Source organism: Canis lupus, chromosome 6 (genome assembly GCF_011100685.1).
Source record: "Canis lupus familiaris isolate Mischka breed German Shepherd chromosome 6, alternate assembly UU_Cfam_GSD_1.0, whole genome shotgun sequence".
NCBI lineage: Eukaryota > Metazoa > Chordata > Mammalia > Carnivora > Canidae > Canis > Canis lupus.
The window spans coordinates 38431857-38456932 of NC_049227.1; the positions used below are offsets into that span (position 1 = coordinate 38431857).

At 41.7% G+C, this 25076-nt stretch overlaps 1 protein-coding gene and 1 pseudogene across 4 annotated transcripts; one reads left to right on the plus strand and one right to left on the minus strand.

The window, feature by feature from the left end:
* Positions 1–1449: 1449 nt before the first annotated feature.
* Positions 1450–16823, plus strand: LOC119872212 (zinc finger protein 200). Of its 4 annotated transcripts, XM_038540619.1 has the most exons (6): positions 1451–1873; positions 2096–2212; positions 2604–2934; positions 3737–3828; positions 4334–4454; positions 14713–16823. In XM_038540619.1, exons 3-6 carry the CDS (start codon positions 2688–2690, stop codon positions 15462–15464), a joined length of 1212 nt encoding a protein of 403 aa, XP_038396547.1. In that variant the 5' UTR covers positions 1451–1873; positions 2096–2212; positions 2604–2687; the 3' UTR covers positions 15465–16823. The 4 variants fall into 4 exon arrangements, with proteins under 4 accessions (XP_038396549.1, XP_038396547.1, XP_038396546.1 ...); XM_038540618.1 differs by lacking the exon at positions 2096–2212 and having other exon boundaries at positions 1452–1873; XM_038540620.1 differs by lacking the exons at positions 2096–2212; positions 14713–16823 and adding an exon at positions 5691–6617 and having other exon boundaries at positions 1453–1873.
* OR1F1P (olfactory receptor family 1 subfamily F member 1, pseudogene) lies at positions 22458–23610 on the minus strand (annotated as a pseudogene).

Consider the following 25076-nt stretch of genomic DNA (forward strand, 5'->3'; position numbering starts at 1 on the left):
GAGGAGAGTGAAGCAAACACTCCACTGAGCAGGGAGCCTGAGATGAGGCTTGATCCCAAGACCCTGAGATCATGACCTGAGCCAAAGGCAGACGATTAACCACTGCGCCCCCCAGGTGCCCCCCGTTTTTTAATGGTATTTTTTTGGATCTTTTCAAATGTTAATGATAGTTTCGTTTTCATGACTTCATAGCCTTTGCCTTTGTCTTTTGTCAGTTGGCTGGAGCTTTCTGTAAGTTGGAAATGTATAATTCTTTATGTGGTCTTTCTTTTACAATTATTTTCCATTCTACTACTTGTTTATTATTGTTGGGGTTTTTTTAAAGTATGTATGTATTTATTTATTTATTAATTTATGAGAGAGAGAGAGAGAGAGAGGTAGAGACACAGGCAGAGGGAGAAGCAGGCTCCATGCAGGGAGCCCGATGTGGGACTTGATCCCAGGACCCCGATCACGCTCTGAGGGAAAGGCAGGCATGCTCAACCGCTGAGCCACCCAGGTGTCCCTATTACTGGTTTTTTGTTTTTTCGGGTTTGTTTTGTTTTTTTGTTTTTTTTTTTTTTTAGTTTTCTTAAAAATACAGTTATACAGGACTGTATCTTACTTCAAGGCATTTCAGTTGTTTTGCCTCCACATTAATGTTATTTTAATTCTTTTAATTGTGTTCTTTTAATTCCATCTTTTGTATATAGTATAAGGACACGAGTCTTTCTCTCCAGAAGAATGGATAATTTTTGCTAGCATCATCTATTTTACACTAAGTTGAAATGCTACCCTTTTATATGGGTTCCATACATTCAGATCAACTTTGACGCTTATTATTCTTTTCTATTGTTCTACTCACCTCTAGCTCAAACCATGCTGCTTTGATTGAGGGAGGGTTTTTTTTTGTTTGTTTGCTTTGGTTTTTGATGAATGCAAAAACAAGTGTTCTTTATTTTTAGAAAAACTTCTGTTGTACCGTGCAGTTGTGACATTAGTCTGTAATATATTTTAAACCACGGCTAAATACATAAATAAATAAATAAACCACGGCTAAACGAGTTACCTATAATTAGCCTCAGGAAAAAAAGAACACAGGATGGCCTGTTCAAATCGCAGGGTAGAAGCTGGCAAGCGGGGAGGGGGTTGCCCGGCTCTAACCGACGAGCCGCCCCTATCGAAGTGACAGCTGTGACAGGACCCAGAACCATGCATGGACCCTAACCGGCCGCCCACTCACGGCCAAACGGACCTTCGACGCACCCTCGAGGCTGTGCCAGAAACAGCCGAGGCCTCTCGAAGATCTTCCGGTGCGAGAGGCAGCCCACTTCCGGTCGAACTTCGGGGGCTGAGGGGGTGTGCTGGCCCGCCCCAAACGCGGTGCCTAGCGGTCTCCCATTGGCTGTTTAGAGTCGAACTACATTTCCCAGCAGGCGATGGAGCTACACCGCCAGTACTTGGAGAGGAGCCAACCCTTCATGGAGGATTGGAGCCAACCTTCTGCTTTCTGTCTCCCAAATAGAGCCACAGAAACAGCGGCTGCCGCCAGCCCGGCCTCCCTCGGCGCCGGGAGCTCTGCCGGCCGTCCTCGAGCATCGCCTTCTCAAGCACAGACGGCCCGCTCCGAGCGGGGAGACCAGGCTTCCGCACCGGAAACGAGGCACCGGTCGTGACGTAAAGGCTACCGAGGCGCCCGGCCTCCCAGAAGGCACCGTGTCCGGACAGTCTCCCCAACTGACAGCCGAGCACGCCAATAGTGGCCCGCGGCCTGTGAGGACACTCCGAAGGGCGAGGGGAGGGCTGGGCCTCACGCGCCTGGTTTCCCGGTCTCTCTGCGCTGGGGTCTCTGGGCCGTCCCTGCGAGCGCCCAGGAGGGCAGAGCCCCTGAGAGGTGAGGGGCTCCGCGAGGGCGGGAACCAGGCTGAGGTGGCCTCTGGGGAGCAGAGCTTGGTCCGTGTGGGAGAGCCTGGCCGGCTGGGGAGCCGGGAACGCACCCCGGGCAATGCCGCCGCTCGAGCTTTGTGGTAAAAGTGCCCCGTGGCCGGTGGGAGAGGCTCCACAGTGGGCCTGGCCAGCTGGTCCCTACCGGGACGCCCCTCGCCGCTCTCAACAGGGCTTCACGGCGGAAAGGAGTCAGCAGGCGGTGTGTGGACATCGCGTGCGGCCTTGAGTTTGCTCCTTGAGCCATCAGCGGCCCCGCGAAGGGCATCCGATGGACCCGCGGTCCAAGGTGCGCAGAAGGGCTTCATTCAGTGGCCAGGCCAACTCGTAAGCAGATGCCCTCAGTGCTGGACCCCAGGTTCCCTGTCTTCTAGCCCATGGCTCTTCCTGTCAGCAGGAGTTAAACCGCTCTTCCCGGTGGAGTCTACACTTCGTACTTCTAGGAGGATGACCCTTGGGGTTTGGGCATCCTCCGGCTTTTCTTGCTCACATCTTCCTCTCAGGCCCTGCTGAGAGTGCCTCTCGTTCAGGGACCTTCCGTTTCAGTTAGGAGTTCCCCACCCCGGTTTCTCTTAACTTTTGCTTTAAACTTCACGTGGCCTCGCTATCCAGGCCCTGTATTGGAGTGCACGCGTGCCTTCCTGGCCTTGTGTGTAACCCATGGTTTCTCTCATCCGCAGCTCGGCTCTCTGACACATTTCCTTCAATAAGAGGTGACTCCTGAAGCTCTGCAAAACCAGCGTGGTGTGTGATTTCACGGCGCCATGGCTGCAAAAGTGGTTCCAATGCCCCTAAAGTCAAAGCGGTCCTTTATACTGAGAGTTCCTCCAGACTCCAAACTAGGACAAGACCTACTTCGAGATGCTACTGGTGGGCCCAAGACCATCCACGAGCTGGTTCTGGAGCACTTCCTCACCTTCTTGCCAGAGCCAAGCCTGGTCCAGCCCAACCAGAAAGTCAAGGAGACCTTGGTTATTATGAAGGATGTGAGCTCAAACTTTCAGAACAGACGTAAGAAGCACATGCTGATCCCTAGAAGAGAAGGGAATGGTTCTGGGGGTTCAAATAGGTTTTCATGTTAGTAATGAATTCAAGTTAGGATAGCAGGTTTTGAAAAAAAAGGAGTTGATACTAATAAGTAAGCATGTTGGGGAGAGGCAGTATTTTTTCTCAAGCTGGAGTTTGAGTGGATTGCGGAGTGTCATGTAAAGCCATAGAATAAACAATGTCAGTTTTACACAAATGTTGGGAAGAGTGTGCATCATTTTAGGATATAGAAATGTGGATGAATTGTTGAACTGACTGGAGTCTATGTGGAATTTTGGAAATTTTGTGCTTGTTTGGGGGCATCTTCAGACATTGCCCTCCTCTAGCCTTCCCTTTAGTAGTGGGATTTTTTTTTTTAAGATTTTATTTATTTATTCATGAGAGACACAGAGAGAGAGAGGCAGAGACACAGGCAGAGGGAGAAGCAGGCTCCCTGTGGGGAGCCTGACGTGGGACTCGATCCTGGGTCTCCAGGATCACACCCTGGTCTGCAGGCGACACTAAACCGCTGTGCCACCAGGGCTGCCCCTAATAGTGGAATTTTTTAAAGTCCTGAAGTGAATCATTCTTTTCATAATGAGGAGAGCACATATAGGTTCATAGACCTTACGATTTATGGCTTGAATTTGTCCTGAGCTCACAGAAGCAGAAAAAGACTTGAGTTGCCTTTGGAAGGAGTGAGGACAGTGTAGCCTTAAGGTGTGGTTAGTGTTCCTGTATTAGAGTCACTGGTTTTTCCATTAACTACAATTTCCTCTTTCCCCAGTGCAACCTCATCCTATGTTGAAGCTTCTGCCTGGGAAAGGGATCCAGCAAAAACAGGACACTGTGTCTCTGTATTTGAAAACTGACCCTGAGGTGGGTTTGGTTTTCCTGTTCACTTTTTTGAGTACATCACCTTCTCTGCTCTTTCAGCTCTCCCTGCTCAGCCAACCCATGTATAAAAACACACTCTTGGGAGTAAAGAGAATGGCTTGTTTTTCACTGCCTCCTTGGACATTTCTCTTCTGCTTGTCCTTTGGGTGCTCTCTGAGCCTGGCTTTCTGGTCTGTGCTGCATCTTCATGGGATTTATTTATTTTAAAGATTTTTATTTATTTATTCATGAGAGGCAGAGACATAGGCAGAGGGAGAAGCAGGCTCCCCACAGGGAACCTGATGTGGGACTTGATTCCCAGACCCCAGGATCATGCCCTGAGCCAGCGGCAGGCGCTCAACCACTGAGCCACCCAAACGCCTTCTTCACAGATTTATAGACCCATTTTGCCTTCCCTTCTCTGATATTTGGGCTTCGGTCTTTTTTGCCAGCAGAGCTGTCAAACGAACCTCTGTTATTAAGAGGAAGGGGCCTTTTGCTCTTTCAGGAACTGGTGGTCTTTGAGGATTTGAATGTATTTCACTCTCAAGAAGAATGTGTGAGCCTAGATGCTACTCAACAGCCCACCTCAGAGAAGGAAGACAATATTGGGGAGATGACGTTACTGGGTAAGAAATCTTGTGCGTTCATATTGAATGTTGTGGAAAAGCATGTTCTTCTATTTTGTCAGACTTTTTAAAGACCTCATTAAAAAAACATTTTTTTTTTAAATAAAGACCTGATTAAAACGCTAGCTAAGTACATAATTACACTAATTTTTGTTCTATCCCATGTGGCAGAGCCTGCACCAGCTGTGGCGGCCATTTTTCTTATAGCTTTAGGGCAGCAAGGGCAGAGAGGAATTCTCTTGGTAAGCAGGACCTGCAGCTGATAGACTGGCATCAAATATTCAAACATTGAAAATGCAGGCAGATTGTTTCTGAGTCCGTTTTCTGGATCTAGTGCTAGTCCCCCAGTAGGTGTTTTTTAAATTAGTATTTTCTTTGGACACATGTAAGACTCTTTTAAGTCTTTTTTTTTTCCTTGATGTCCAGTAGCTGTGACGTCTACTAATGAATGAAAATATATCCCACTGTTGATGGGAATAATATCTAGCACTTATTAAGTGCTAATGTGCCATTATGTATGAAGCACTAGTTTAAGTGCTTTATATGCATTTGTTATTGCATGTATTTCTCACAAAATTACTGTAGAGTATAGGAATTATTACTATTTTACAGATGACGGTACTGAAGCAGAAAAATGTTAAGAAATTGCTAAAGATTGGGCAACCCTCTTGGGTCCCCTCCCTCCTGGGGAGCTTTGTACTATCACTTAATAAACTTTGTGCTATTGCTCGATAAACTTTGCCTTGCATCCTACCAAAAAAGAAAGAAAGAAAAATTGCGAAAGGTCAAGGTCAGACAGCAGTAGGTAGTAGGGCAGGGACTAGGGATTCTAACATTAGAGCTTGTGGTCTTAGGATACCTGGGTGGCTCAGTAGTTGAGCGCCTACCTTCTGCCCAGGGCATGATCCTGGAGACCTGGGATTGAGTCCCACATCAGGCTCCCTGTGTAGAGCCTGCTTCTCCCTCTGCCTATGTCTCTGCCTCTCTCTCTCTCTGTGTGTGTGTCTCTCATGAATAAATAAATAAAATCTAAAAAAAAAAAAAAAAAAAAGAGCTTGCAGTCTTAGCCCAGAATTATACAATTATAAATTGTATAATTTTAAAATTGTTTACATTAATGTTTTAATATATAATTATAAAAACATATGCCTTCTTGCTGTATTTCTCATAATTTTTTCAGTGAATTGCCTATATGGTTGGTGAATGGGACCTCCATTATTTGTGCTTATTTCCCAGTAATGGTTAAAGGTATTCTTAAATGAGAATACTTCATATGAACTCATCTGCCATTAGCTTCTCTGTCAGCTGCTGAAAGATGATTCAGCGTTTCTCTACAAATACACTGGTGACTACAGAATCGGGAATCCTCAAAAATCATTTTGCTGAGTGCCTAATACTTCTTACTTTGCCTTCAGTGCTGTTTGTTTCTGAGGCTGAAGTGGAGCAAAAAGTGGGTTTTATGAGTTACCTGGGGTAACAAAAATCCATGACTACTGAACTCTGTAGCTGTTTTACACTGTATAGTCGGGGTAGTAGTACATAGTGAGCCCGCTTAATTTCCCACAAGTTATTCTATGTGATATATATATATATATATATATATATATATATATTTTAAGATTGTGTGTGTGTGTATACTGATTGATTGTAAACTCTGTGCCCAACATAGGGCTCCAGCTTAAGACCTCAGAACAAGCATGCTCTACCAACTGAGCCAGCCAAGTACTCCCTAATTTTTTTTTTTAATTTTAGAAATAAGCATAAACAGATCAGATTTATTACACTGAGTTTTTCTCAGACTTGGGTAAAACTAGCATTTATTTTAGGTGACTGGTTGGTAACTATGTTGCCAATTCCAGGAACACCTTGGTCATGGACCTTGAAGCTCTCAGGCCCAATCCTCACCTTCTCCTTTCTCCTTCCTCACCCATACCCTAAAGCTGATGATTTAAACCTAGAATCATTCACCAACATTTAATAAATGCTCCTTGCTTTGTCCTTAGGCAGAGTTGGATTCTGGAGTTGATATCAGTGGGTTAAAATGATACATAGTGCTCCATCTCGATTTATTTTTTTTTTCTCTTTTTCTTAAAGATTTTCCATTCATTCATGAGAGACACAGAGAGACAGAGAGAGAGAGGGAGGGAAGGAGAGAGGGAGAGAGAGGGAGGAGAGAGGCAGAGAAACAGGCAGAGGGAGAAGCAGGCTGCATGCAGGGAGCCCAGTGCAGACCCGATCCCAGGACTCCAGAACCATGCCCTGGGCCAAAGGCAGGCGCCCAACCACTGAGCCATCCAGGGATCCCCTCAATTTATTTTTAAAAGATAAGTCATTCACATAGAAAGATAAGCAGTGTGATACCATTATAGCTGTAAAGAGCTAGGACAAGGTCAAGGCAGGATTTGGACCTAGGAGCAGAGTTTGGAAGAAGATGGATTTGATTTTAGATGAGGTTGAATCCACAGTAGGAAATAAAATGAGATTATTCTCTGGGCACTTGAACATTAGGAATTGGGGTTTACGTGTAAAGACAGAGATTTGGGAGTCATCGGCATATAGCCAACATTTTAAATAGTAATATTAAGTAGTTTGGAACGGGAATCCTTGACACAGGATAGAATGTGTGTCCCAGTCCAAGTGAACCACATAAAACAACTTAAAATGTAGAATGCTTAAAAATTTTTCAATGAGATAGTTCCTGTGGTCAGATATGACATATGACGGCCTCTACTATAGTTAGAGAATATAAGCCTTTTCAAGATTGATACAAATTGACTACATAATATGCAACAAAGACAGACTCAGTAGATTCCAGAAAGTAGCAATAGTACAATATAACTAGAAAGTAATAATGAGAAGAGGGGAGAAAAGTTCTCTTCATCTAGAAATGTTTAAACTATTAAGTAACATTGTATCACAGGGGAAATACAAATTAAAATACAGAATTTTGGGGATTCCTGGGTGGCTCAGCGGTTTGGCGCCTGCCTTTGGCCCAGGGCGTGATTCTGGAGTCCCGGGATCGAGTCCCACGTCAGGCTCCCTGCATGGAGCCTGCTTCTCCCTCTGCCTTGTGTCTCTGCCTCTCTCTCTCTGTGTCTCTCATGAATAAATAAATAAAATGTTTAAAAAAATAAAATAAAATACAGAATTTTTTGAAGGGTACCTGGGTGGCTCAGTTGGTTAAGCATCACCTTCTGCTCAGGTCATGATCCCAGGGTTCTGGGGTCAAGCCTCATTGGGCTCCCTGCTCTGCAGGGAGCCTGCTTTTCCCTCTCCCTCTGCCACACACTCTGCTTATGCTCTCTTGCTATCTCTCTGTCAAATAAATAAAATCTTTTAAAAATATGATAATTTTTTTGATTTTGTAATTTTTTCTAGACTATACCCTGTATCAGAATTTATAGTATAATGTAAAGTGTTACTCAGAAGAAAATTTATGCCTGTAAAAACATATAATAATTTAGAAAAATGAAAGCAGTTAAGCCTCTGGCTCAAAATTAGGAAAACAATAAGATAAAGGAAAGCAGGAAGAAAGTATTAACAAATACAAAATTAGAAATCAGTAAGTTACAAATAGAGGAACTGGGGCATATGGGTGGCTCAGGTTATAACCCCAGAGTTTCAGGATCAGACTCCCGTCAGACTCCGTCCTCGATGGGAAGCCTGCTTTTCCTTCTTCCTCTGCCACTGCTCCCCTTGTTGCTTTCTCTGTCAAATAAATTTTAAAAATGGAAAAACTTAAAAAACAAAAAAGAGGAACTAATAAGTAGAAAGATTTAAACAGAAATAGATAAATTTCCAAAGAGGAAACTGGAAATGTCAAAAATCCCTAGCCCTCACCCAGGTAAAGAACCAGCCTCAATTTCATAGAAAATTCTTACAAATCTTTAAAAACTAGACCATTTAAAATGCTATGAAAACTTTCAGAGTAAAAAGAAAAAGAAAAACTTCCATTAGTGTAAAAAAGATACCACAACCTGATTAAAAACTGTCATGATCAAGTAACATTTTTTTTTTAAGATTTTATTTATTTATTCATGAGAGACACAGAGAGACGCAGAGACATAGGCAGAGAGAGAAGCAGGCTCCATGCAAGGAGCCCGATGTGGAACTCGATCCCAGGTCTCCAGGATCACGCCCTGGGCAGAAGGCAGGCGCTCAACCACTGAGCCACCCAGGGATCCCATAAAGTAAGATTTATTCCAAGAATGCAAAAATGATTTAATAATAAAAAGTCTATTAATCTCTTTTATAATAACGAGAAAAATCTTATCATTCTGACAATTATCGAAAAGATATCTTACAAAGCAAAAACCCCTTCAGAAGAACACTTAACAAAATAGTAACTAATGGATACTTCCTTAATGGAACAGATATGGCCTACATCTGTTTAATGGGAACATTGGCAGGCATTCCCACTAGAATTAGAACCACAATTGCATTCTAGGACAAGGTTAAGACAGGATTTGGACCCAGGAGCAGAGTTTGGAAGAAGATGGATTTGATTTTAGATGAGGTTGAATCCACAGTAGGAAATAAAATGAGACTGTTCTCTGGGTATTTGAACATTAGGAATTGGGGCTCACATGTAAAGACAGATTTGGGAGTCATCAGCATATAGCTGACATTTTAAATAGTAATATTAAGTAGTTTGGAAAGGGAAAAGTGTAAGGAATTAACCTTGTAGGGACAGGAATCATAAGAGAATCCTTGACACAGGAGGATAGAATGTGTGTTTGACACAGGAACTATCTGTGTTTGACACAGGAACTATCTCATTGAAGCCCGCTATCACTACTACTATTTAATACTGTGTTTTAGGTATTAGCCAGGGCAGGTAAATGAGAAAGAAATTAGATGTATAAGAATTTAAGAAACAGATAAAACCGCCTATTACATATGATACAATTCTATAACTGGAAAACCCTAGAATATCTGAGAATTATAAATGAGAGCATTCAGTAAGCGATGGAATGAATTATATGGAAATCATTAGCTTTTGTACCTGTAGTCACTTAGAAGTTATAAAATAGGAACAAAAAATATTAAACACCTATAAATAAACTTAAGAAATATGCAGAAATTATGAGGAAAACTTCAAAAACACTTCTAAAGAACACAGAAGTGGATTTTTTTTATTTTAAACATTTTATTTATTTATTCATAGAGACACAGAGAGAGAGAGAGAGGCAGAGACACAGGCAGAGGGAGAAGCAGGCTCCATGCAGGGAGCCCAACATGGGACTCGATCCGGGGTCTCCAGGATCACACCCTGGGCTGCAGGCAGCACCAAACCGCTGCGCCACCGGGGCTGCACCACAGAAGTAGATTTGAATGAATGGGAAGAAATACCGTGTTGACTACGAAAATTTAACATTAAAATGTCAGTTCTCCCCAAGTCGATTTTTGAAATAAGTGAATGTGATTCCTTTAACAATACCAGTAGGATTTTTCCCCCTGGAACTAGACAACCTCTCTAATTCAAATGGAAAAATAAATAACAAGTAACCAGGAAAACTGAAAAGAGCATCAGAGCAGAAGGGACTCATAAAGGTGTTGGGACAATTCAGCCATTTGGTGAATCATACCTTACTTTTGCACGCCAAGAAAAAGCCCCAACAGATTCACTTAGGAATACAAATGACCCATAAACACATGGTGTACAACCCTACTCATATTTAGAAATGCAAATTAAATCTCTACCAAGTTACCATCTTTTTTCATCTATCAGATTTCTAGAAATCAGAAACTTAACACATTGGTGGTGAGGTTGTTGGAACTGGTGGACCTGCAAAATGATACACTCCCTCTATGTGGGAATCTAATTACCAGCATTAAAGATGCATTTGCCTTTGATCCAACAGTTCCACTTCTGAGAATCTAACCTACAGATAACAGCACACATTGAAAATAATATGCAAATGAGGTTATTCATCATAGTATTGTTTGTTAAAACACAAGGTTGGAAACAATCCAAGTGTCTCTGCAGGGGACTAGTTGAATATGTGTCCACACAACATACCATGATAATTGCCCTGCACCAGAAATAATGATCAAAATAAAGCAAGTAGCAGACATATATATAGTATACTACTTTGATATAAGAGAGGAGAAAGGAAAATCCATCATCTAGCGAAACAATGGAAGAATAAAAAAGAATCTAGTAAAAACTGGTACCTATCTGGTAGATAAGTACAGTGAATGGGGGACAGGGACTAGAGTAAGACCTTTTCATGTTTAGACTTTTGAACCATATAAACCATATGTTAGCTCCTAAAATTTTTTATCTTAAAAATTAATATGCTGGAGCGCCTGGGTGGCTTAGTCAGTTGAGTGTCCAACTCTTACTTTGGCTCAGGTCATGATCTCAGAGTTGTGAGATCAAGCCCTGTGTTGGGCTCCACAAAGGGCATGGAACCTGCTTCCTATCATTACTCTCCCTCTGTTCATGTGCTCTCATGCGTGCTTTCTCTCTCTCTGAGATAAATGAACAAAATCTTGGAAAAAAAAGAGAACAAAATAGGGAAATCTGCTATCACTATTAATATTTGACTGGATAAAGCAAAAGGACATAAGGTTAAGATGAATAAATATTGGCGGTGCCTGGGTGGCTAAGTTGGTTAAGCCTTTGGATCCGGTCATGATCCCAGGATTCTGGGATCGAGCCCTGAGTCTGGCTCCCTGCTGAGCAGGGAGCCTGCTTCTCCTTCTCCCTCTTCTCCTGACTTGTGCTCTCTCTTCGCTATCTCTGTCTCTGTCTCTCTCAAATGTTTTTTAGGGGATCCCTGTGTGGCTCAGCGGTTTAGCGCCTGCCTTTGGCCCAGGGCGCGATCATGGTGTCCCGGGATCGAGTCCCACGTCGGGCTCCCAGCATGGAGCCTGCTTCTCCCTCTTCCTGTGTCTCTGCCCCTCTCTCTCCCTCTCTATCATAAATAAATAAATCTTTTGTAAAAATGTTTTTTAAAAAATTAGAATAAATATCGGGAAGGGAGGGAACAAAGTATGGTTTGTACTTAGAAAATCTAAAAGAATGACCAAAAACATCTTTAATATAAAGTAGGTAGGGAATGTATAACAATAAATTCTTAAATTAAGACAAAATGATACAAGCTGTCTTTCAAAAAGGCTATAAAATAGTAAACCAGAAAAAAAAAAAAAAATAGTAAACCAGGGCAGCCCAGGTGGCTCAGCGTTTGGCGCTGCCTTCAGCCCAGGGCCTGATCCTGGAGACCCGGGATCGAGTCCCACGTGGGGCTCCCTGCATGGGGCCTGCATCTCCCTCTGCCTGTGTGTCTGCCTCTCTCTCTCTCTCAGTCTCTCTCATGAATAAATAAATAAATAAATAAATCTTAAAAAAAAAATAGTAAGCCACGTTTTATTGGTAAATATAAAAGATTCTTTTTTTTTTAATTTTTATTTATTTATGATAGTCACAGAGAGAGAGAGAGGCAGAGACACAGGCAGAAGGAGAAGCAGGCTCCATGCACCGGGAGCCTGATGTGGGATTCGATCCCGGGTCTCCAGGATCGCGCCCTGGGCCGAAGGCAGGCGCCAAACCGCTGTGCCACCCAGGGATCCCCAAAAGATTCTTAAGTATTAGAGAAACATAAACCTAAATGGGAAAACTAAAGTCATATGAAGATATTGAAGCCCTTCAAATTTATTTATACTGTGCAGAGTCAAACTTTTATTTATTTTTTATTTTTATTTTTTTTACTTTAGAGTCAAACTTTTAAAAAGGATGTTCTGGCTGGTTTTTACCAATATTAGACATGTCACAAACAATAACATACAGTGTGATACTAAGCTCCAAATGTATTAAGAGTTAAATGTAAATGTAAGTCAAAGGAATGGCTAGAAAATAGGAAATTTATCAGATTTCGTTTTTTGAGGTTTTTTTTTTTTTTAAGATTTTATTTATTTATTCATGAGAGACACACACACACAGAGAGAGAGGGAGAGCCAGAGACAGGCAGAGGAAGAAGCAGGCTCCGTGCAGGGAGCCCAATGCGGGACCTGACCTCGGGACCCCAGGATCACGCCCTGGGCCAAAGGCAGGCGCCAAACCTCTGAGCCACCCAGGGATCCCCTTTTTTGAAGTTTTTTAAAAGATTTTTTATTATTTGAGAGAGAGCAGAGCTAGTGGGAGAGACATGAGTTGAGAGGAGAGGGAGAGGAAGAAGCAGACTCCCCACTAAGCAGGAAGCCTGATGGGGACTCGATCTCAGGACCCCAAGATCATGACCTGAGCCCAAGGCAGACACTTAACAGACTGAGCCACCCAGGTGCCCCTAAAAATGTATCCGATTTTGAAAGACTGATACTTTTTTATGGTTTTAAGTTGTGGAGTTACAGAAGACTTCAGTTAAATATTTACTTTAGGGGTGATTGACACAGGGATTAAGATTTGCAGCATGTAGAATTTATTTAAATTTATAAAAGTCTCAGCTCAGGAACACCTGGGTGGCTCAGCAGTTGAGCATCTACCTTTGGCTCAGGGCGTGATCCCGGAGTCCCGAGATCGAGTGGTATTAAAATTGGTACAGCTTCTTTTGAAAGAAGTATGGCAGTCTTTGTCAAGAGCTGTGATAAATATTGCCATATGCTTTGACCCAGTGTTTCATTACCTAAAGGAGTAAATGAAACAGAAAATGCCTATTGGTATGAAACTGTGAAGTCCAGCAAAGATGCATATTCTAGGCTGTAGTCAGCCACATATAGAATGATTGATTTAACCCTTTATTCTCAGCAAGTTGCCCAGAGTTCAGAGGATCCCTTGTCGTTCCACCTTTTCACAGAATACTTTTTTTTTAACTTTGTTATCTAGTCTTTTAAGATTTATTTATTTATTTATTTATTTATTTATTTATTTGAGAGAGCATAGCATATAAGTATGTGAGTGGGTGGGGAGGATAGGAGGTAGGGACAGAGGGAGGGGGAGAAGCAGGCTCCCTGCTCATCAGGGAGCCTGACCTGAGGCTTGACCTCAAGACCTTGGATCATGACCTGAGCCAAAGGCATCTCTTTTTTTTTTTTTTTTTTTTTTAATTTTTATTTATTTATGATAGTCACACAGAGAGAGAGAGAGAGAGAGAGGCAGAGACACAGGCAGAGGGAGAAGCAGGCTCCATGCACCAGGAGCCCGACGTGGGATTCGATCCCGGGTCTCCAGGATCGCGCCCTGGGCCAAAGGCAGGCGCCAAACCGCTGCGCCACCCAGGGTTCCCAGCCAAAGGCATCTCAACTGAGCCACCCAGGCACCCCTGTTATGTAGTCTTTATAATTTGTTATTTTATACAGACTTTTGAAGATACAAATACAGAAGTTACAAATCATAAGTGTACAACCTCATATTTTCACAAAATGTGTACATTTGTCTAACCACTCAAATGGACTATTCCTAGCACCCGAGAAGTCCCTCTTGTGCCCACTGCCCAATAACTCCCATTCCTCCCCTAAAGAAACCACACTTATTTCTACCATAGTTTAGTTTTGTCACTTTTGGTAATCACTTTAATGCCCATATAATCATCCACTGAGTGAATGTGATATGCCTTCATTATTTTTAGTCATTTGAATCGTTTCCAGTTTTTCCCTATATAGGATATTACAGTAGTATCTAATTATATATCGTAATATTTAATGTAGTAAAAACCTAGAAGTAACTCATCTTACTGTTCACTTACTAGCTCTTAAAGAGAATGAGTGGTACCTTTTAGTATTTATGTCCTTCATTCCATGGTCCTTAGCTCAGTGCTTTACACAGAATATGAGTATGTACTTGGTGAGTAATTAGTGCCTATGTCAGAAAGGAAACATGAAATCTTTCAGTGTAGTCCCATTCATTTCATTAAAAAAAAAAAGACTGTGTGCTCATATTCATAGATTTATCAGTCATATATTCCACCCACAATAAGAGTGGAAAAGGAGTGTTGATGGGATCCCTGGGTGGCGCAGTGGTTTGGCGCCTGCCTTTGGCCCAGGGCGCGATCCTGGAGACCCGGGATCGAATCCCACGTCGGGCTCCCGGTGCATGGAGCCTGCTTCTCCCTCTGCCTGTGTCTCTGCCTCTCTCTCTCTCTCCCTCCGTGTGACTATCATAAGAAAAAAAAAAAAAAAAAAAGAAAAGGAGAGTTGATAATGACTATCTGCTAGTCCCCAGATTTCTGACACTGTTGTTTGATGAGAAATTTAACTTGTTTTTTCCTGAGAGGTATAACATCCCTCAAAAGTTATTAAATTTTCTTTGTTTCCACAGTCAATGATGTTAATCCTGAGAGTGAAGATCTTCAGAAGGAAACTGTAGAGAATGAAAATCATAGAGAAAAGGCTTCTGATTGTAATGAAGTAGATTGTTCTGTGGTCTCTGAGCAGTCTCCATATTGCCATAAAGAAAGACTAAATACATCTGTTCCAAAGCAAAGGAAAATTAGAAATCTTCTAGTTACCATTGAAAATGACACTCCACTAGAGGAACTCTCAAAATATGTAGATATCAATGTGATTGCACTTACCCGAAATCGGAGAACAAGAAGATGGTACACTTGCCCACTGTGTGGGAAACAGTTTAATGATAGTTCTTACCTTATTTCTCACCAGAGGATTCACACTGGAGAAAAGCCCTATGACTGTAGTCATTGTGGGAAAAGCTTCAATCATAAAACAAACCTTAATAAACATGAACGAATCCATACAGGAGAGAAACCTTATTCGTGTTCTCATTGTGGGAAGCACTTTCGTCAAAACTCTCATCGGAGTCGCCATGAAGGAATCCATATAAGAGAGAAGATGTTTAAGTGTCCAGAATGTGGGAAAACCTTCCCAGAGAACAAACAATTTGTGCTTCATATGCAGAGTCATGAGGCTGTGAGGCCATATAGTTGCAAAAAATGTGGGAGAAGATTTGGTCGGCTGTCCAACTGTACCCGGCATGAAAAAACCCACTCAGCATGTAAGACTGGAAAGCAGAAATGGGATCAAGAAAGGTCTGATGATCCTGCCTCAACCTGAAATGTTTTATAAGGAATTCTGAATTCCCAGGCTGTCTGAAAAGATTACAGATATGTGAAAACCTCATTATAGCCAAAATTGGACAAATACCCATCTTGGCTGAAACCTCAAATTTTTAGAAAATTCACAGGGGAAAACATCCTCAAGGGCTATACCTCAGCATCCACACTTTCTGGATTAAGGAGCTTTCTTTTGTGAACTTATACAACAGTGTGTAGGCCACAGATTTCCTTTCCCAAAAAAGGCTTCAAACATGAGTCTGGAGGCCACTCACCTGCAAGGTGAACAGAGTGACTCGTGTACGGAAATGTATCCATCCCCACCCCAGCCCCCCCACACATAGGAATTCACACTTGAGAAAAAAATAATGCAAAGGTCCTTATCTGGAACAGTGTTCCCCTAAAAGAACAAAACTACTGATTTGTTATGCCAACAGCTTCTATTAGCAATTCACTTAACCTTCTAAGAATACCCTGTTAAAGCTTAAGTGTTGAAAGGGATTGTTTACTTTGGAATATAGGAAAATACAGCATTTGAATGTCAAAGACTTACTCTGTCATTTTTATGTGATCTAAATTAACAGTTGATCTCAACATTTGCATTTTGTAGTGAAAAGTAACTTTCACAGGAATACTTTTCACAACATAAATGTCTACTGTTCTTACTCTATTTTGTCCAGCTATTGCTCAGACAGCTCTCTCATGCCTTTCCATTGCCAAAAGAAGTTTGGATCACTCAGGCCCAGCCACCCAGACCCAATACTGGAAAAGCTCTTCAGAATCCTGTCCGTCTGATGAGCCAAGAAGAAAACCTGGCTACAAAGGAAATCTAAGAGCCTGAAGAGAAGGAAGACCTTGGCTTAGACACATGACTGGTCAATAACCTTATCATGTGCTTAATTTCCCTCGAAGCAGTCACCAGACCCTTGGCAATGGGTGGTCACTACCTCACAAGCAAAGTGTTTTTTTAGCACTTGTCTCCAGTGGCTTGCTCTCATTGCCCCTCAAAGAGATGAGATCTCAAAGAGATGAGATTCCAGTGTCTTCATTGCCGTGGCTATTTGTTCTCTATCACCTCATACCCAGACTTTCCTGACTTGTCTGCCCAGAGGCAGGGCCAGCGGTGCCTTCACGGGACCGATCCTGTGGTGTGTTATTTTAAAGATTTTTTTTTTATCAATTTCTCCTTTTCTTTTAGGTTTCTTAAAGTTTTACATTGGTATTTTGATTGAAATAAGTTAATCCTATAAACTATTGGGAAAACTTGCTACCTTTATAAATTTTGTTTCCCATCAGAAACATGCCTTTCCATTTATTAAAAAGTATCATATTCTTGAATAAATTTTTCTAATTTTCTTCATGTAAGTTCTATACAGTTTTGTAATTGTAAATAGTTTTTTCATTGCATTTTTCTAGTTGATTACTATTCTTACATAGGAATTATTTTTAACTATATATGTGAAATTAGCCACCTCCATTGAATGTTGTTAATTTTCAGTAATTTCTCAGTTCTGGTATAATTTGTGGTTCAAAATTATACCATCTACAAATAATAGTTTTGTTTCTCCTTTTTTGTTATTTTTTAAACATGTTCTAAGCTTTGTTTTGGTTCAAAGCATACTAAAAGAAGAACATTTGATGATATAGTTCAATCCTGAGCCCTAATTCAAACACTTAAAGGATAGTTTTTGTGTGTGTGGCCTTTATTGACTTTGTATTTCAAGCCTACAGTACCCTTTAAAACCAAGGACAAAATTGGCTGCCAGCAATGTTATTCTTTTATTTCTTGAGACGACTGGCTGGTGTCTGCCTGGTTATCATGCCTAGAAACAAAGGGTAATTGGCTGCTAGGCAGTAACTGAAGAGGGTGGGGTCTGTTCTGTCCCCTATGCAAGGGTTTGACCACACAGTCCTTGAGGCCTGTCCACGTGTGATACTTCATGACACAAACCCCTCCTCACAGGAGGTGCCGTCTGTGCCCTGGGCTGCCTGACTTCCCTGCACCTACCCCTGGACCCTGGAGGATCTGGAACAGAATGAATGTTTCTCACCTCTGCCCTTGAGTTCAGAGCCAAGATGCCCAGGGACAGCACCCTCAAAGAGGTGCTCAATAAGGAGCTGACAACCAGTTAATGAAGAACAGTAAGCGTACACAGATAGTTTTCCAATAGAGCAGCAAGGGCCAGTTAGAACATCTTAAAGACCAGATATCCAATTCCAGTAGCAACTACAAATCAAAGGCATGCATCCCCTAAAGATGTATAACAAGGTCCTGAGCTATAAAGGGAAGCAACACACCCATGGAGTTTCTTAGAGTGGGAGGTGGGGGAGGAGGGGGATAGAAAATCTTTACAATCAAAAATACATACACAGCCCCACATTGACAAGTGCTAGGAAGGAAAGGATTCTAGAAGAATGTTAAAGGTGGACTTTCCAGAGAGGACTCTGGGGAAATGGCCTTTAAACTGAGACCAGATGGATGAGATTGGGGAGGAAGGACAGCAAGGGGATAGTCCAATAAGACATGAACAGATAATTTTTAGATAAATGGCTACAGGAGGTATGAAAGAATCTTCAGGCTCACTAGTAATATAAGAATCATACATTTAATGAACAAAATGTCATTTTGGGTCTATTAAATGAATGTGTGTGTGTGTAAATGTTTGGCTTGGCAAAAGGGGAAAAATAGCATCCATCTATTGTGGCAATGTTAAAATTATTACTGTGTCCCACCAATTTATCTTCTCAATACAAAAAAAAAAAAAAAAGGATATCATAATACTGAAAAGCAACCAAAATGAATATTATATAGCTAATAAAAAATAAAACTTTAATCTTAGTTGGCAGGGTGAGTCTCATCCTCTTTCCATTCTTTCTTGAGCCCATTCCAATTTCACTTTCAATTCTGACACTTCACTGAACATTTATAGAATATTTCATCCAATACTAGCAGAACATACATTCTTCTCAAGTGCATGATGGACCACATCAAGGCCATGAAAGAGTATGCTCTCAGAAGAGTGAAACTAAACTAGAAATTAATAACAGATAACTGGAAAATATCAAAATATTATGGAGATTTAACAACACACTTCTAAATAACAGGTCAAAGAATAGAACTCCAGAAATTTAAAAACATTTTGAACTAAATGAAAATGGAAATACAACTTATCAAAACTTGTGGGATGCAGTGAAAGCAATGCTCAGAGGGAAATTTATAGCACTAGATGCATATATTTAAAAAGAAAGATCTAAAATCAATAATTTTAGTTTCTATCTTGATATCCACAAAAGCACAGAAAATTAAATCCAAAGTGAGAAGAAAACCCATAATAAAAAATAGAATAGAAATCAATGAAATTAAAAACAGGAAGTCAATAGAGGGAACCAACAAAATCAGAAGCAGGTTCTTTGAAAAGGTCAATACAATTGATAAACCCTTAGCCAAGCTAACCAATAAAAAAAGACAAGCAGCACAAATACTGTCAGAAATGAAAAAGGGAAGGGGTCATTACTATGAATCCTTTGGATATGAAAAGGATACTAAAAGAATATTGTGAAAATTAATAAAAGGAAACTTCACTTTTTTTCTTAAGTAGGCTCTATGCCCAGAGTGCAGCCCAACACAGGGCTTGAACTCAGGACTCTGAGATCAAGAATCCAACACTCAAATGACTGTACCACCCAGGCACTCCAGGAAACTTCACTTTAAAAGGAGTAAGGAGTCCAGGAGGAGGAGCTCTCACACCCTACCACTCCTCATCAATTACAAACCCAACAGAAAGAGATGCCTTGTGAGTAGATACTACTTGACTACCTCAGCAGGAGAAGAAAGATTTACTACTGGCCCAGCAAACCCAGACAATGACAGAGAGTCACAACTCAGCCAATGAGGAAGCACAACACAATGGAACTCCCAGTTTACTCTCTGCTTATAACAGCTCCTCCCAAACTCCCCACCTTTCTCTATAAAAGAGCAGTCTTCTGCTTTGTTTTCCCGGATTGCCTATGGTTTTGCCATTGCTTGCATGTCCCAAATTGCAATTCACTCCTATTCCCAAATAAACCCATTTTTGCTGGTAAATGATAGTTTTAAGGTTAACATTATGAACAGTCTATGCCCATAAATTTTATATTGATAAAAGGATAAAACAAGAATAAATACAATTATAAACATATATGCACCTAACAACAGAGCACCAAAATACATGAAATAAAACCTAGTGGGTTTTTTAAAGATTTATTTATTTATTTGTTTATTTAATTTATTTATTTGAGAGCGAGAGTGAGCACACAGCAGGGGGAAGGGCAGAGGGAGAAGGAGAAGCAGGCTCCCTGCTGAGCAGAGAGCCCAACATGGGGCTCAATTCCAGAACCCTGGGATCATGATCTGAGCTGAAGGCAGAGGCTTAATGGACTGAGCCACCCAGGTGCCCCAAGCGGATGGTTTCTTTCAAAATTTAAGGAACAGGGATCCCTGGGTGGCGCAGCGGTTTGGCGCCTGCCTTTGGCCCAGGGCGCGATCCTGGAGACCCGGGATCGAATCCCACGTCGGGCTCCCGGTGCATGGAGCCTGCTTCTCCCTCTGCCTGTGTCTCAGCCTCTCTCCTCTCTCTGTGTGACTATCATAAATAAATAAAAATTAAAAAAAAAAATTTAAGGAACAGGGCAGCCCTGGTGGCTCAGTGGTTTAGTGCTGCCTTTGGCCTGGGGTGTGATCCTGGAGACCTTGGATCAAGTCCCACGTTGGGCTCCCTGCATGGAGCCTGCTTCTCCCTCTGCCTGTGTCTCTGCCTCTCTCTCTCTCTCTCTCTCTCTCTCTGTGTTTGTGTCTCTCATGAATAAGTAAATAAAATGTTAATAAAAAACAACCAAAATTCAAGCAACAGGTATTTTCCATATTATTATGAAGATTTTTTGGATATAAAGACTAAAAATTGAAATGCTGCCATTTATTCCATTAGGCAAACATATCAATACATAAATATGATAAACATAAAATCTCACATTAAACTCAGAAACATACTCTGATTCTGAATTCTCTGTTTTGGTACAAGATGTCATTTTACCTATCTCCCTGAACTTAAGGGACACTATCCTATTTTCTTCTTTGTTCCTCAAAATCCAGGGCATCCTGTTCATGTTTTAACCAGTTGTTTCATACATTGGTCAGATTTTTATGTTCTACAATCATTTTTGAAATTAATTTTCTCATACTTTTAAATATATTTCCCTTATGTTTTGTTTTAGTTTTTTAAAGATTTTATTTATTTGTCCATGAGAGACAGAGAGAGAGGCAGAGACATAGGCAGAGGGAGAAGCAGTCCCCTCGCAGGGAGCTCAATGTGGGACTCGATCCTGGAACTCCAGGATCACACCCTGAGTCAAAGGCACGCTCAACCACTGAGCCACCCAGGCAACCCCTTTATGTTTTAGTTTTAAGATTTTATTTATTTATTTATTTATTTATTTATTTATTTATTTATTTATTTATTTATTTTTATTTGAGAGAGAGAGAGAGACAGGCAGAGACACAGGCAGAGGGAGAAGCAGGCTCCGTGCAGGGAGCCTGATGTGGGACTCCATCCCAGGTCTCCAGGATCATGCCCTGGGCTGAAGACGGCGCTAAACCACCAGGGCTGCCCTATGTTTTATTTTACAAGCTGACTTACTAGTCAGCACATTTTCCTAGAACAACCTGTGGAAATATAGAAGTCCAGTAAAATAAAATTATGGAGATTACATAGCAATTTAGAAAAGCTTTATTATAAGAAATATTGTAGAAAACCAAGATATAAATTATGTAAAATATCTTAGTGTACTGACATAAATTGAAGGCAGGGTGGAAAAAAAGATGTTGATTGACATGATTGACATGGCTGAGATTCTGGAAGATATTTCTTGTTTAACTTACCCATATTCCTGTTTTAATGCTATGTGACACAGAAAGCTCAGGTAAGATAAAAAAATAATTAGCTTTAATGCATGGCAAAATTGAGGGTTCTTGGAGCCCTAAAAGAACACTTCTCTTTCCTGCCCCAACACCACTCTGGCCCTCCAGTAAGATGTGACCCTATCTCTATGTCTCTGTTGTGAGAAAGAGAAATCAGCCCTGACACCCAGGAGTTTCCTGGTATTCACAGCTAGGTGAATTCACAGCCCTAACCACAGCTAGGTTGGTGCTCTCCTGATGAACACGCAGAATATCAGTACCACACAAGGTACTCTGTGACTGTTAAGGACCAGGGCAAAAAGAGACTATAATTATGTCTGAACACAAAAATATGAACACTGTCCAAGCCACAGAGATGACCAAACTCCTTCCCCTATACTGGCTGATATGAGTCACTGGTACTTCTTCGCTAATCAAAGCTTTGGCCTTAATCTACTCTTCCCCCCTAGATAAAGTATTTTTTAAAATTTTTTGAGAGAGAGAGAGAGTGTGTGTGTGTGTAAGCAGCGCGGCAAGGTGAGGGGGAAGGTACAGAGGGAGAGAGAAATGAGAGTCTCAAGGAGACCCCCTATGGAGTGCAGAGCCTGACGCAGGGCTTGATCTCACCATCCTGAGATCAGGACCTGAGCAGAAATCAAGAATCAGATGCTTAACTGACAGAGCCACCCAGCAGCCCCTCCTAGATAAAATATTTTCAGAATACTCAATCAGAATCGTCGCCACTATGTGATAGTATGTAATCCAGAGCACAGACTCAATTCCTTATATCCTCACTAAATTCACCTCACGCAAACTTAAGTCTTTTAGTAAGTCCTGTCTAGTCCCTTCCTACTAACATGCCTCACTACTGCCCATGGTATGTATTCTCCTTGGTGAGCCTAATAAACCAGAATTATTCAACAAGATGTATGTTCATTGTGGGTTTGGGCTGGAGGTCACTGACAATTGTAACAGTCAGGTTATTTGGTATAGGATCTCTCTTTCCATCTTTATCCCAAAGCAAATAGATCAAGTTTGACCTCCCAATTCCCATAATAATAATAATTCTCATAGTAGAATTATTCTCTTAACAATGACAATAGCTAAGTTTTGCACAATAGAAAAAAAATGCATGATCTAATTAGCTCCCTCCAAGATTTTCTTAGCCCATTTCATTACCAAGTAGAAAAAAATTCATAGCAAGCACTTTTCCAAGAGCCCCTTTTATGTCCTTGTTTCTCAGGCTGTAGATGAAGGGGTTCAGCATGGGAGTCACCACACTGAACATTACAGTGGCTGCTATATCTGTCTCAGCTAAGTAGGAGGATAAAGGATTGAAATACACAGTAATGATGGTGCCATAGAAGAGAGAAACCACAGCCAGGTGGGATTCACAGGTGGAGAAGGCTTTCCATCTTCCCTTTGTGAATGGGACTCTCAGGATAGCACAGGTATTGCGGATATATGAAGCCAGGATGCAAATAAAGGGAGTGATCATGATCAACCCTGCTTCAAAAAGAATCATCACCTCAGCAGGAGGTGTGTGTCAGCAGGAGAGTTTCAGGAGGGGCTTTGCATCACAGAAGAAGTGGGGGATGGCATTGTCTCTACAGAATGAGAGTTGAGCCATCACCAGGGTATGCAGTAGGACATCCAGGTTGGCAATGACCCACGACCCAGCAACCAGCAGGGCACAGAGCTGGTGGGTCATCTTTGTTGAGTAGTGTAAGGGGTGGCATATGGCTACAAAGCAGTCATAGGCCATCACAGCGAGGAGGAAATTGTCCATGTCCACAAACATGAATACAAGTACATCTGTGTGAGGCAGCCAGAGAAGGAGATGGTCTGAGTGCCAAGTAAGTGGTTGGTCAGCATCTTGGGGACAGTGGTGGAGGAGAAGCAGATGTCCACAAAGGACAGGTTGCTGAGGAAGAAGTACATGGGGATGTGCAGGCAGGAGTCCACGCTGATGGCCAGGAGGATGAGCAGGTTTCCCAGGATGGTGGCCAGGTACATGCTCAGGAAGAGGACAAAGAGAAGCTGCTGCTGCTGGGGCTGCCTGGAGAGCCCGAGGAGGAGGAACTTGGAGACACTTGACTGGTTTGCCCCTCTCATGGGGCTGGAAGCCTGAGCCCAGAGGCAGACAAAGCAGGGACAATCCAAAAGCCTGGAAAACGATGGTTAAAGCGGAGCAACTAAGAAGACTGGAAGGAGATGGGCTGTGTGACATAGGTGAGGCACTAGAACCTTGCTCCCTGTGTGCTTTGGCCAGTGATGGCCTTTTCTGTGCCATCATTCATTCTTCCATCAGGAAAATGAAAGCCATGCCTCTGGAAGGACATTGAAAGATTGTGACAATGGTTTTATCCATAAATTCTTTGTATGTTTAAACTTTCTATCATGACCTTATATCTTTAAATAGTGTCATAAATTGGGGCACTTGGGTGGCTCAGTTGGTTAAGCATCTGCCTTTGCCTCAGTATAATCCTGGGGTCCTGGGATCAAGCCCTACATTGGGCTCCCTGATCCCAGGAAGCCTGCTTCTCCCTCTCCTCCCTACTTGTTCTCCCTCTCAAATAAATAAAATATTTTTTAGAATAGTGTCATAAATCACAATAGACATAAGAATATTAATAGAGAGGTTAATATTTATAACGAGCACTGGAGAACACATGTAAGTGGTTACCAAAGAGACTGACATATAGTAAGCACACACCCTAATAAAGGATATTGATGTCATGGTTATCATTAGTGGTGTTGCCTTACAGGACATTTTTGATTTCCAGTGTTTCTAATCTGGACACGTTACACATTCCTAACATATTTGCTCTGAGGATGATATCAGTGATCAGTCAGTATGATAATGTGCACTTTACAGAGCTCTGAGCCAGCCCTTCTTGGTTGTGTCCACTGAGCTCCCTCAGTCTAACTTGTAAAATGGAAATGGAAATGACACAAAATTATGGGCATGAACTTGGTCAATTAGTTTTCCCCACAGCTCAGGTCTCATTCAGGTCTCATAAACATACAGGACATATATGGTCATGACTGGGTCATTGCAAGGACGGTTGATGATCTCAGAACTGTTTCTTTGGTTCCATTTTAAAAAAAGATGTAGTGAGAAGTACCCTCCACAAAGGTTTATCTTAACAATTAGCTATTGATAGTCTCACTGATCTGACTCTTACCTGGAAAGAACGACATTCATTACAGTCACCAGAAATCAAAAGTTTGCTTCACTTTTCCAGACCTGGCCAGAGATTGTTGATTTGAGCAAAGGGGACTTGTCTTTCAGGTTTTCAGGATAAATCTGCTTGAACAAGGGCGGGAGTACACAGACTCAAGCCTTGGTACAGGAAGGAGGTTTGAGGGAATCAGAGGGCCAGCTCTTTACAAGAGTCTCCATGGCCACTAGGGCCATAGTCCCTAAGAGCCTCATTAGAGACAAACAGCAAGTAATTAATTGTCCCTTCTCCTTGGGCTCTTTTGGATCCAACACTGATGATAAAGACCTGTTATGTGAGTTACATTATTGCAGCTTTAGGGCTTGGCAATATTGCAAATGATGCAATCTTTTAGGGGAAATCATTAGCAACAATTTTTTCTACTAGAGAAAACTCACAATCCTATATTTTATCCCCACCCAAGCTGGAATGGTGTCCTTGTTAGGAAATATATATG

Bases quoted from the DNA above. Each gene is read 5' to 3' on its own strand.
- LOC119872212 (XM_038540619.1), top strand. From the start codon at position 2,688: ATGGCTGCAAAAGTGGTTCCAATGCCCCTAAAGTCAAAGCGGTCCTTT. The intron at 2,935-3,736 runs GTAAGAAGCACA...CTCTTTCCCCAG, and splicing joins CTCAAACTTTCAGAACAGAC to TGCAACCTCATCCTATGTTG. The intron at 3,829-4,333 runs GTGGGTTTGGTT...TTGCTCTTTCAG, and splicing joins ATTTGAAAACTGACCCTGAG to GAACTGGTGGTCTTTGAGGA.